This window comes from Schistocerca americana, chromosome X (genome assembly GCF_021461395.2).
Source record: "Schistocerca americana isolate TAMUIC-IGC-003095 chromosome X, iqSchAmer2.1, whole genome shotgun sequence".
NCBI lineage: Eukaryota > Metazoa > Arthropoda > Insecta > Orthoptera > Acrididae > Schistocerca > Schistocerca americana.
The window spans coordinates 92,151,964-92,164,771 of record NC_060130.1 but is presented as its reverse complement, the minus strand read 5'-3'; the positions used below and the strand labels follow the sequence as shown (position 1 = coordinate 92,164,771).

General features: G+C 37.0%; 1 protein-coding gene across 1 annotated transcript in view; it reads right to left on the bottom strand.

Moving 5' to 3' along the window:
- LOC124554975 (guanine nucleotide-releasing factor 2) overlaps positions 1 to 12,808 on the bottom strand; it is a 364,194-nt gene that overhangs the window by 64,191 nt on the left and 287,195 nt on the right. Inside the window, exons 11-12 of the mRNA XM_047128714.1 lie at positions 7,338 to 7,520; positions 2,846 to 3,075 (exon numbers count right to left, since the gene is read on the bottom strand). Of these exons, the coding sequence (XP_046984670.1) occupies positions 2,846 to 3,075; positions 7,338 to 7,520 (413 nt within the window). The remainder of the gene's footprint in view (positions 1 to 2,845; positions 3,076 to 7,337; positions 7,521 to 12,808) is intronic.

The window sequence follows — 12,808 nt, the reverse complement described above, 5'->3', positions numbered from 1 at the left end:
GGATGTCATAAGCTACACAGTACTTCATCTCCCTCAAATATTTCTATCAATTTAGTTATATATATGATGCACCATGTAAATTTGGGAGTCATACTGATAAACATTGAGTGTCAGACAGCTGCAGCGATACTAGCACTCCAAGTGGTTGATTTTTTCATGCAGTAAACATAAGACGAATGCTTCCTCTGACCAAATCTAAGGCAAGTCACTAGATTTGATCAAGGAAAATTTTACCAATGCCGAACTTTGAGAAAGTTCCTTATTACACTACCAAATTTTATTATAGTCTAATATTGGCCCACTTCCCAGCAACCCACTCTGAAACACTGCATCACAACTTGTGCACACTGTGGCTATTTCGCTGGGACATGAAGAAAAAAAAGTGTAGGTGAGAAAAACGTATAAGTGAAAAATGTATAAATGAAGCTTTACTGTATTTCATTAGTTCTAGTTTAATGTGCCACCTCACTGAGCAAACAAAGAAACCAAATTTATGGACAGACAACTGTACTTTTGCCTGGTCATAACACCAAGGTGGTGGTGTAATAACACGTGCAGTTGTAAGCATTTCGAGTCTACACGACTCACTTCATATGCACTGACAATAGCTATTCTCTAGCTGAAATCTAGATCTGCAATACAGTATAGATCGAGTTGCAACTGATTCCTGACTTATTTCCTGTTTTGGATTATCAGACTGTATTAACAGGAGTATTAAAACATGAAGAATAACCAGTAATCCAGCAGCATCTCACATGCTGCCGTGGCCTCCACTGACTGCTGCCACTGAGCAGCTGGAGTATAGGTTATTCTTCCTGTTTTACTGTCCTTGTTAATACATATTGATAAACCAAGTATTGCACTAGACTAATTTGGGTCTTCTCTATGGAATGAGTATATAAAATTCTGCTTCAAAAATAATTTTGTTTGTAACATGAAACAAACTGGTGGTTTCTGTTGGCACTAGGCATTACATGAAACATTGCCCATCCAGACATTAGAGAAGCAAAATTGCAAATATCTGCCCAAACACCAGAGATAATGTCCATTATGACTTTTTTGACAGACAACCTGTATTTCTACCTGAGAGTCTGTTCTTGCTTAGTGAGCCCTTATCAGGTCACTTCAAACGTAAAATACATTTTCCTGCTGGTAGCTGCCTGGTCTGACTTTCACATCCCAGGGCATTGTTTTTAATGCCTGAATTCACTGGACCAACAAAAATTTATGACCACAGGAGATGATGATGAAGACCCTTCCATCATTTATAACAGTTGGAATTCAGAGATCCCATCACAAATTAGATCTGATAGTGCTTGAACAGCTGCCTTAGAACTAGACCACAATTCAGTTACTCTCAAAGATTTAACAGTAATAATTTTATCAACAAAGATAACCACACACTTCACATTTTCCCTCAGGATGAGAGAAATGAAATTTGTGTACGTACCTGTTTCATTCTCCTCTGGACAAAATGAAGCATGAATAAAAAGGAATACTAAGTATTTTTGTTTGCTCTAACACAAACACGTGGGACTGCATGTGAGACACACTCTCTCTCTCTCTCTCTCCCGAGCGCGCGCGCGCACACACACACACACACACACACACACACACACACACACACACATTTATTTATATGTAAATACATTTGTAAAACTAACCACGCTCAGGTACAGTTCTTCCTTATGCAAGAGGAATCAGAACTATAAATTATTCCAAGAAGATCAGTGCTTGATTTGTTAAAAAATAGGTTCTTGTGCTGTGACCTTTAGGGGGATGTTTTTGGAATTCGTACTTCTTAAAACTTTGTATTAATGCTTTAATGAGCATTTTAAAGTTCAAATACAACGGTTTTGTATGAATCGCGGCAAAAGTTCTATTGTGCCATTTGTCTGAAAATCTGCGGTTCTGATTTTATTTCATGGGAGGTATCAGTGTGGGGTACCAGTGTATACAGTCACAAAACAAGCACTGCACAAGACAGCTTCCTCCACTTCCAGATAATAGCAAATATATTCCATGTCATAATTATATATCTATTTACATCATGGGCAGCAACATGTAGTAATAAATTTCAGGCTGTTTTAGTATTTTAGTAGAGAGAGAGAGAGAGAGAGAGAGAGAGAGAGAGAGAGAGAGAGAGAGAAAGAGTGTGTGTGTGTGTGTGTGTGTGTGTGTGTGTGTGTTTTGTGGAGGGGGGGGGAGGGGGGGGGAAGGGGAAGGGGGAGGGGGAGGGGGGTCACACGCTGAAATCATGTATATCTGAAAATTGTATAGTACTATTCAGTTTGTTTTTATCTCTTGTGAGGTGAGTGATATTCTTTATTCACAGGACTATTTAATGATAATATGAAGAAATTACGAATATCAAATGCATAAATATTGAGCTAACTTAAGGATAAGAGATATATCTCTATTGATATGCAAAATAACATATGCATAGAATTATTCTGTCAGCACAATTAGCAGTAATTTCCTTAATTATGGCACACAGAAATTAAAAATGAGGTAAATTACAAAGCTGAATATGAGTAGGAAAAACAGAGAAAAAGTAAACAAAAATCATGCATAACTTACACTTTCACTCTCCTTCAACAAATACTTAAGCTCAAAACACATGCAACATTTATAACAAACACAATGCTTCATGAAGAATATCTGAAAGAGGGTTGTTTACACTCTCTCATATCACACAAACAAGATTGCTAAGGTACTGTAGTTGCTACCACAATTAATGAGTTTACTGTTTTCCATAATACAGATTTCATTATCATATTGTGAACTTAATAACTCAATGGGAAATTTGTTCTCTTTCAAATAAACATTTAATGTAAGAACATACCATTCTTGTTTGCTTTGGTTGCATGAATTATAAGAGCATCAGGATGGCCACCCCTAATGTCTGGACCATCCTCATCTGGTTTTTTAAACACGAGGTGCTGAGTAATATCTAACTCATCCAAGGGACTTGGTTCAGTTTCTCTGTCTTGGGTAACATCACTCATTTTTGAGACAGATGAAACTGTTCCACCAGTTTTGCCTTCATGTTTCCATCTTGTTTCATCATCTTGTCTATAAATAATAATAATAATAATAATAATAATAATAATAATAATAATATAACAATAATAATAAAACACATATGGACATGTAAAGAGGTATTAAATTCATATTTAACATACAACCTTATCTTCTCCTAAACTAATCTATGAAAAACTTACTTTGTGTTGACAATTAAGTACCCTTACAAATATCAAACTCTATATTTCTCTGTACCCAAAACTGGCATGTTATTTATTCGGAAAAGCTCTGAAAACAAAATCTGAAGAAGAAGAATAGACTCAATACGAGTTCATAAGTAATAGCTACATCTCTTACTGCATTGTGTCGCTAATTTGAATATTTTCTTATGTTCTCTTAATTCAGAAAATTGTGATGAAAATTTATACAGGGCCAGTTTTTTGATATATTTGCGTTTATTAAACTGACATAAAAAATGCTACATAGCTTTACTATACCTAACAGCTCCATGTGGTGTCTAGTGAACAACAGTACAGGCAACTCTAAATAAATACCTAGCTCTCCTCTTTCAATAACTGTCCACAGCTTCTCATAATTCTTAAATGGACATATTTCTCCATCACTAGCCACAAATGCTCAACTGGGTTCATAATGAAATTATATAGCTCAAAATGTTAACTAAACCATGTTTCAATAGCCTCTGGCACATGCATGGGTATGTTACTTTGCTTTAGTAATCTTGGAGTTTCCAGACAACAGCGAACATCAAGAAGGATTGAAAGTGATCACCAAGCAGTGTGTTTTACAGCAGGCACAATCAGACTAGCCTGCACAGAAAACCCAATGCACACCAAAAGGAAATACTTGTCATCAGCCTACAAAATGACCTGTTGAAAATTAGAAACTATGGCCCCCATATGGTAATGCCATGCCTAGACCTATGTTTGCAACAAATATCAATGGCATCAAGCCAACTGTCATGTTTTCAGCTGTACAAGGAATAGCAAGCAGCTTCACATACTCAAGGTTGATATTTTCTCCTATTTTGTAAATTCATGTATGCTGAGCCAATTGGCTCTTAGTGAGAGGGTACTGAATGATTTAAAGAAGAAAGGAAGTTTGGGGTTTAATGTCTCACCATTATCAATGGGTCTATCCTCACATTTGTCTGAAATCATCTACAGAAAACATGGAAAACTTAAATCTGATTAGCCAGAGAGATAATTGAACAACCAATCAAAAAAAAACTGGGCCTCTGCCTTTACCACAGCTCTTATGGTGCAAGGCTCATCTGAGGCTACATAGCTTATTTTACCTCATTGGATCTGGACTCTAGCATGGAAGCTAGACTGTTGGAAGAGTATTTCCTACACCTTCATCTTATGTAAATCAATATTCTCATAGTTTGGATTTGTCTTTATTTCTTCTGTTACTGCTGTTTTCCAGTCTCTGGAGGTGTATTTCTGGAATAGATCCAAACCTTATTTATTCATACTGTTATCAGTCACCTATATCTGCGTATAGATATTTAACCTGTGTGTTGGATAAACTGCTTAATTACAATCTGCCTATATTATGCTGTAAAGGAGAGAGGAGTTATGCTTTTTAAGCAGTTTCAGTTCACCATTTGAATTAATTTTGACTTCAAATTTCTTTAAGTCCCCAAAAACAGTCACAACAAACCTGACAGCTAATTTAACTGAAAAGCATGGTGGTACATCATTACTTACCCAAAAGTCCAGCAAAAGCATTGACATTATCAACTAAATACTTTAGAGGCTCAATATTAGACATTCATATCCTACCATAGTATCTTTATGTCCTAATGGTCTACTCAATCTCAGTTTAAAAGTTACTTATGGAATAGCTTCTTGCTCATGTTTCATTGTGGCTGCAATGCCATGTAACATCTTCACTCAAATGCAAGTGCTGTCCAGTTAGATTATGGTGTGACTCGTCGATCTTTCAAAGTGCCGCCGCACAGTTGCGTGCATCCTCTACATGTGGCGCTGTCTGCCAGCCATGCAGCAGCAGCGCCACCTGAGCTGCCAGCCAGCCAGCGGCCGCTAGACTCGGACTCAGTTCTGATTTGACTGTTAAAGTGTACACATGTCTTACTTTGTTTACTTGATCTGTGACTTACATGTATTGTGTCGTCCTTGAAATATATTTGTTCAACTTGAAGTTATAACAGATTAGATTCTGGGTCACTGGAGAAGAAAGCATAACAAGAAATAAGGCATTATGATGAAGTGAGTAACATTCATCAAATTTTTAGTGATATAAGTGATCATGTGAGTACAAAACAAGGGTATTTTCTCAAACAGTAATCACTTCTCTATCTAAAACTGTAAACTTTTTGACAAACTGGTGATGTGTTACTCTGATTTTGTATCTATTCTGATCTGATGGACACTCCTGCTATTTTGGGTTTTAGTGTCATCAAGGGACTAAACATGATTCATTAAGCCTTGTGATCCCAAATGAGAAGCTGCTTGAATAAAGAAGCACTGACACTATATGCAAACTGATAAAGTGGAGTGATATTGGAAGGCTTCCATCACACTGTCATCACACACAGACTGCAAATTTTTTGAGTAGAGCAACAAGTAGTAGTAAATACTTAATAATATAAAAGCTTATTATATTTTAAAGGCATTAATGAGAAGCTAGACAAACATGAAAATCAAACATAACTCTGAGCAGTGTGCTTCCTGCTGCTTGTACCTCTCTGTAAAACCTCACTGGCCTCAACACACAAATCTAGGAGTGCTGTATATGAAGTGCACACAAATTCTGTCACTAAGCTACCTGCATGTACTACATTCACAGAAACATCTATAGCTTGCAGTAAGAGTGAAACATAAAAATCAGTAAGGAAAGTATTGGTAAAGGAGGCATTTAAATGAGGTCTGAACTGCCATACGATGAATACATTTCTGCCAAAAACTGCAATGCCCTGAAGGAATCACCCAAAAATGATACATTTAATAGCTGCAATACCTATTGTACTGAAAGGAAACATACAGAACAATAAAATAAATTACACAATCCAAAATTAGTACCTAAATATTCACCAACATGCCCTGCATGTACTGTTAAGGAATGGCAGTCTAGATAGTTAATTACCCAGTGTAAATTTGAACTGGACTGCTTACAGGTTGAGCTGTGGGGAAGTCACCAATCAATGAAGTTCTAGACATATTCAATGGGTGACACATTTGATGAACGTACAGATTATAGAAGAAATTGCTGTCTGTTACACTGAAAGGAAATCTTGAACATTTCTCGCACTGTGTAGGATCACTGTATTGTTGAAATACACTTAGATGAATATGTTGACTGAAGGCTACTGCTTCAGGTCTTTTAACATACGAAATATAACATATGCTTTAGGATTATTCAGGAATTACAGCAACAGAGATTATTCCATTTCTCAATGGTGCTCTGACATAAATCGACATGCTATTATACAGGAGTGTGTATTTTGGGATGTGGCATTTATCTTTGTAGTATCTTGAGTATACTTTGTCACATGTGGACAAGTATTGTTCTGTTGGAATATGGCTCCCTGCAAGTACTGAAGAAAGGGAAACAATTTCGATTCTACAACTTTCCTGGCGTACTAGATACTACAGAAAGTATTCACAATAGGAGCAGCCAAGATTACTAACGATAGAAAATGGTACCCACACCACCACAATGAGCATTTGTCTGTTTTGATGCTAAATAAAGTACTGCGGGAAGTTATTTTTACTTTTGCAGTACCTTACATGTACTGTCCACCACTGTAGTCACAAATGATGTCAAACAGAATGGAAAAGAGAATGTTTGGGTGATTTGCATAACATGATCTCAATTGATGAGTCCATTGTAGCAAGAGGTATATTTGCCTTAGTGCAAAAGATAAACTGCACAAAGGACTAGATGGCTTTAGTGCACAGCAAAGCCCACACTAGCAAAATGTGCTGATGGTGAAACACTTGTACTGCTCCACTAACATGACACAAACCCTTTATGTGAAGCACTTCATACTATCACTGGCATGCTGATGAGGTATCTTATCATCCAGTGCCTATCTCACATTTCACGACTATTCCATTTGTATGCCATGCCCTGCTTCAAATTTCTTTAAGTCCCATGACATTATCAGCAACAACAGTGTAGGTTTAAATAATAATATCTTTGGCATAACAGAAAACCACCATACTGATTCATAATGATCCCTTATAACAAATATCACTGTCTGCATTTCATTCTGAATATTACAAAAATAGATAGCATCAATGAACATAGCACAATGTCTCACTTACGATGGGGCAATCCAATCATCCACCTTACGATGTAGCTCTGGAGAGGTGCCAGGTAATGTCGGTGAAACAGGAGGTGGCGTTGCTGCCGATTTCACACTTGCTGTTCGACTTCGTTTAGGAGGCAGAGCAGGGGGCAGACTTGCCAGTTGTGCTTTCACAGGTGACGAAGTTGCAAACTCTATGCTACAAAATAACACTCATAAGAAACAATGTAAACATAAAATAGAAAAAAAAATGCATAATATTGATGACAGAGCTCCTAGGGCCTCTCTTGGTGACATGTCAAGAGTAAAATGATAGGAGATTCAAAATATGTCGCATTTCAAATATGGTTCACAAGGACAGGTACTTCATTAATCATGTGGGTGATGATAAAACAATGGCAGGATAAGGGTTAATAATGTTATTAATAAATACATATAAATCACTCTGTTAACCTAGTGATTTATTTTGTTGTGAGGAAGGCAAGAGAGTGGAAAGAGATAGATGATGATGTCAATTGTTAAACCCTCTGTAATAGTCTATGTTATTACATGACTGTTATCCTTTCCCTATGATAAAATAATTGTTAGAAATGTCAAGGCATCAGTTGTGAGCCAACACTGAGTGCTCTGCAACAGGGTAGTCATGTTTGACTTTCATCTCAATAAGGCTGTGGTCATTTAAACAAGTGTACAGTAGGACTGGGGTCAGGCACACCAAAAATGCTGCCCATGGATTGCAGACGATATGTAATATCTCACAAGACTGATTTCACAAGCAGCTGTGTTTCTAATTGAGTAGGATATGCTGGTAAAATGACTGGAAATGGAGGCAGGGGATGAATGCATAGAACCATGGCCTCCTATAGATCAGGCTGAAATGGTTTCAGTGCACCAACACTGTTTGAATGATCATGTTAAAGCACATGCTCGTTTACTTGTTGTGGGTTACTGCTCATGTTTCACATCAGTGAGATGTTACCTTTCACAGAATAACTCCTAGTGATGATATATTTCTCCTATAAACAGGATAATTGTAATAAGTCTCTAAAAACAATGAAATGTAAGCTCTTATTGAAATCAACTTGTAAAGTACTTGAGACAGCAAAATGGTGAGTTCAAATATAACTTAATTTTCTATGTTAGTAATTCACATGTGCTAACAGAATTCTTTTATTTTACATGCCTGTGGCTTTAAAGTAATACTGAAGGTGTTGTAGTTTTAAAGGGTAGCAGTGTATAGGTACTGTACAGGGTGAAGAAAAATTCACAAACTTGGACTTCACAGTATGATGGTATTATATTATAATTTTCATTTGCTGAAGATTTCAAAATGCTGTTTCTTTGTATGTTTCAGCTATTATGAGGCTACATAATGGAAACTGGCTTTGTGACTGTATTCTGATTTTCAACTGATGAGAACAAAGCAATAGCTATTCCAAGAAAAGAATGGAACCCTTCAAAATATTAAGCTACCTGCATCAAACAGTTTGAAGAGCTTTAAGTAATGTAGATGTTTCTTGCAACTGGGGAGGAAATATTCATGAATTTGCTAAGAATGGGTACCTATTGAAGCCCTGAGCAGTGCCAAGAATATTACCAGATTTACCACAACATTTTAATCAATCCATTACTTCATTTTGTGTTGATCTTTATTTGAGAAGAGAGATACAAATTAAAATATTGGAAGAAAAACAGAACCTGTGGTTGGAAAAGGATTCAATTAAATAATTTCAAGACTTTTTGAGTAAGATACATCAGAAAAGTGATTAGTTTCAAGTGGAAACTGTGTGTAAAAAAATGTTTTTTAATATCTTCTATGTTTAACAGTATGAAGTTATACCTAAAGTTATTGTTAGTGTTACAACGTAAAAGGATTTAAAAGTTCAAGTTTGTATTAAGAATCAAATTGTTAGTACATCACAGCCATCATGGATGCTTCCAGGTGAGAAACTGCAGAGACAGTTCCAGTTACAGGGCTTATTAATTAGCGATGCTGAGACAGAAAGTTTTGATACTATTACTTCAATATCTGGATTAGAAATGATGGCATTTTCATACATCTACATCTAAATCATACTCCGCATGCCACCTAATTGTGTGTGCCAGAGGGTACTTTTGGTAGCACTATCTGATCCCTCCAACCCTGTTCCACTCGTGAATACTGCGTGGGAAGAACGTCGGTAAGCCTCTGTATTGGCTCTAATTTCTTGAATTTTCTCCTCGTTGTCAATATGTGAGATGTATGTGGGGGGAAGTAATATGTTGTCTGACTCCTCCTGGAAAGTGCTGTCCTAGAAAGTGCTGTCCTGAAATTTCAATAGTAAATCTCTCTGTGACGCACAACGTTTTGCTTGTATTGTCTGCCAGTAGAGTTTCTTTAGCATCTCCATAACGCTCTCTCGCCAGCTAAATGATCCGTGATGAAATGCACCACTCTTCGTTGGGTCTTCTCTATCTCCTCTAACAGTCTTACCTGATAGTGATCCCAGATAGATGAACAATACTCAAGAATCGGGTGAACAAGTACCTTATAAGCCACTTCTTTTGTGGATGAGTTACATTTCCTTAAGATTCTTCCGATGAATCTGAGTCTTGTATCTGCTTTTCCCACTATGTTTTTATATGGTCATTCCACTTAAAGTCGCTCTGGATAGTTACACGTAGATATTTTATGGCAGAAGCTGTTTCCAGCTGTATGTCATCAATACTGTAGCTGTACAGTAGTGGATTTCTTTTCCTATTTATGAGCAATATGTTACATTTATTTACGTTCAGTGTCAACTGCCAGAGTCTGAACCATTCATCAATTCTCTGCAGGTTGGTCTGCAAATTCTTACCACCTTCCGACATTGCTACTTTGGTATAAACAACTGCATCATCTGCGAATAGCCTAAAAGAGCATAAGACTCTTTCTACTAGATTATTTATATATACTGTGAACAGCAACGGTCCTATCACACTTCCCTGTGATACTTCGGATATTACCTTTACATCTGTCGATTTAGTTCCGTTAAGAGCGGCGTATTGAGTTCTATCTGCAAGAAAGTCTTGAATCCAATCGCAATTCTGCTCTGATACCCCATAAGCTCGTATTTTTTTTCAGTAAATGGCAATGTGGGATGGTGTCAAATGCCTTACTGAAATCAAGGAACATGGCATCAGCCTCAGCACTATCTGATCCCTCCAACCCTGTTCCACTCGTGAATACTGCGTGGGAAGAATGTCGGTAAGCCTCAGCACCATTGTCCACAACAGAGCGAGCTGAGTTTCACACGATCTCTGTTTGTGGAATCCATGTTGATTTTTATAGAGGAGCTGTTCACTTTCCAATAATGTCATAATTCTTGAGCATAAAATATGTTCCATAATTGTACAACAGATTGACACCAATGATATAGGTCTATAATTTTATGGATCTGTCTTAGAGCCTTTCTTAAAAATGGGAACAACCTGCACTTTTTTCCAGTCCTTAGGTACCATTCATTGCTCAAGCGATCTACAATAAATTACTGTTAGACGGAGAGCAAGTTCTTTCGCATAATCTTCATAGAATCTTATAGGTATCTCATCTGATCCTGAAGCCTTTCCACTACTATGTGATTGTAGCCCTTTTCAATTCCACGATCAGTTATCTCAATATCTGCCATTTCAATGTTCGCAAAACGAGTGAAAGAAAGGACAGTGTTATGATCTTCCGCGGTGAAACAATTTTGGAAGACCGAATTCAGTATTTTGGCCTTCTCTCTGTTAACTTCCGTTTCTGTGACGGTGTGGTTGCTGAGAGAATGAATAGATGATTTTGGCCCACTTACTGATTTTACATATGATCAAAATCTCTTACGGGGTGTATACGTGGACAAGGAAAAATAATTCCTGGATTTTTCCCGGATTTCCCAGTTAAAAATACACTTTCTCCTGGATGAAAACACACTTTTTCCGTGTTATTAAGTGACATTATATTTTCCCTCGGAACTGTAAAACTTATCAATCCTTTGAATAATTATGTTTTTATACACGGGCGTAGAATTTCCCAGCACTTTAGAAAACAAAACTCAGGGAAGAAAACGCTTTTTGGAAAGATTTTTGATGTGCAGCAACAAGTACACTGCATATTTTCGTATTACGAAAGTATAAATTCGAATTCCACCAAACACCGCATGTTACTTTCTGAACCATTGTAATCGAGATTATGGTGCGCTTTTGTAAGCCAGTCATAGCTCATGCCACGTGATCCCGCCAGCCGATGACAGTGGATATACAGACCACAGGACACATGATGTAGTCAGCTAATAGCAATATCACTGTTAAGTAGCGTGGATACACAAACAGGAAAAGTTAATGTGTTAGATTTATATACATAGTGTTGCTACAAGAAAAGAAAAGCTTTCACATATAATATTGGTCTTTAAGGTTAATGAGCTGCAAGAGAAGCTAAGCTTTCACATATAATGTTGATATTTTTTGCGCATGTTACACTTTAAGATATACCACACAAATGTGCCAGTAAAATTTTTAGCAGAGTCCAGTGACTTGTCCTTAAGTTTTCCACAAATAAATTAGCTACCGCAGAGAAGAGAGAACTTCCCATAGCTCTACATCAATTTGCTCATAATAACGACATGAATGTCTGATCTTCTGGGCTCGTCATCAAACGCTCTGTGATTTAAGAAATTCTCACACATAGGTCAAATTGCGTAAAAGGAAATTTACTTTCAAAGCAACACTTTTCAAACCACCATTCGCAATATTTTCCCTCGACCTGTTAGAAATAGGTTTGTTTCAGTAGTCGTCAGAGAGTGCCAGATAACGGGCACCACCGACCTTTAGCAGCTTCTATGATGCAGGGAGCCCGTATGTTCGTACGTGTAAAACATTAAAAGATCTTACATTATGTCATAAAAGAAAAAAGACAATAGAGGATACTCCAAGAACATAGGAATTTCATGAACAATAATAAAATGGCACATTTAAAGTGCATAATTATAGAGCACATTCGTATGACCAGATTTCCAATGAAGTAGGCCTCGGCCTGATATTGAGCTTTTCAGTGTGGGTTTCGGGACGTAAATTTTCTTGGCGTACCAGTACTGTATTGACTCATTTTTGATTCTTTAAGATGGCATAATGCCATACATGTTAGAAGATGAAAATGTGCACTTGAAATGCAGCGAGCAATTGAAATTACTCAATAGTGTGGAATTAAACACTTTGTTTCAAACACATTGACTGCCTCAGCGTAAAAGATTTTTAAAAACCAAATTTCTTTAGCAAACCGACAAAAATAACTTCACTATTCTACAAGGTGGTTAGTGCATGGCTGTCAGAAAAGTGGAAATAAAATAAAATCTGAAGCTAATAATGTATATTAGCCTTCCTTAATTCTGTGAATGTATTTTTAACTCACTTGATAGCTCCCGGCCACAGAAATCCATTTTATTTTCATTTGACGTGAGAGCAGTAAATGAAGAGGAAACAGCAAAATCACTA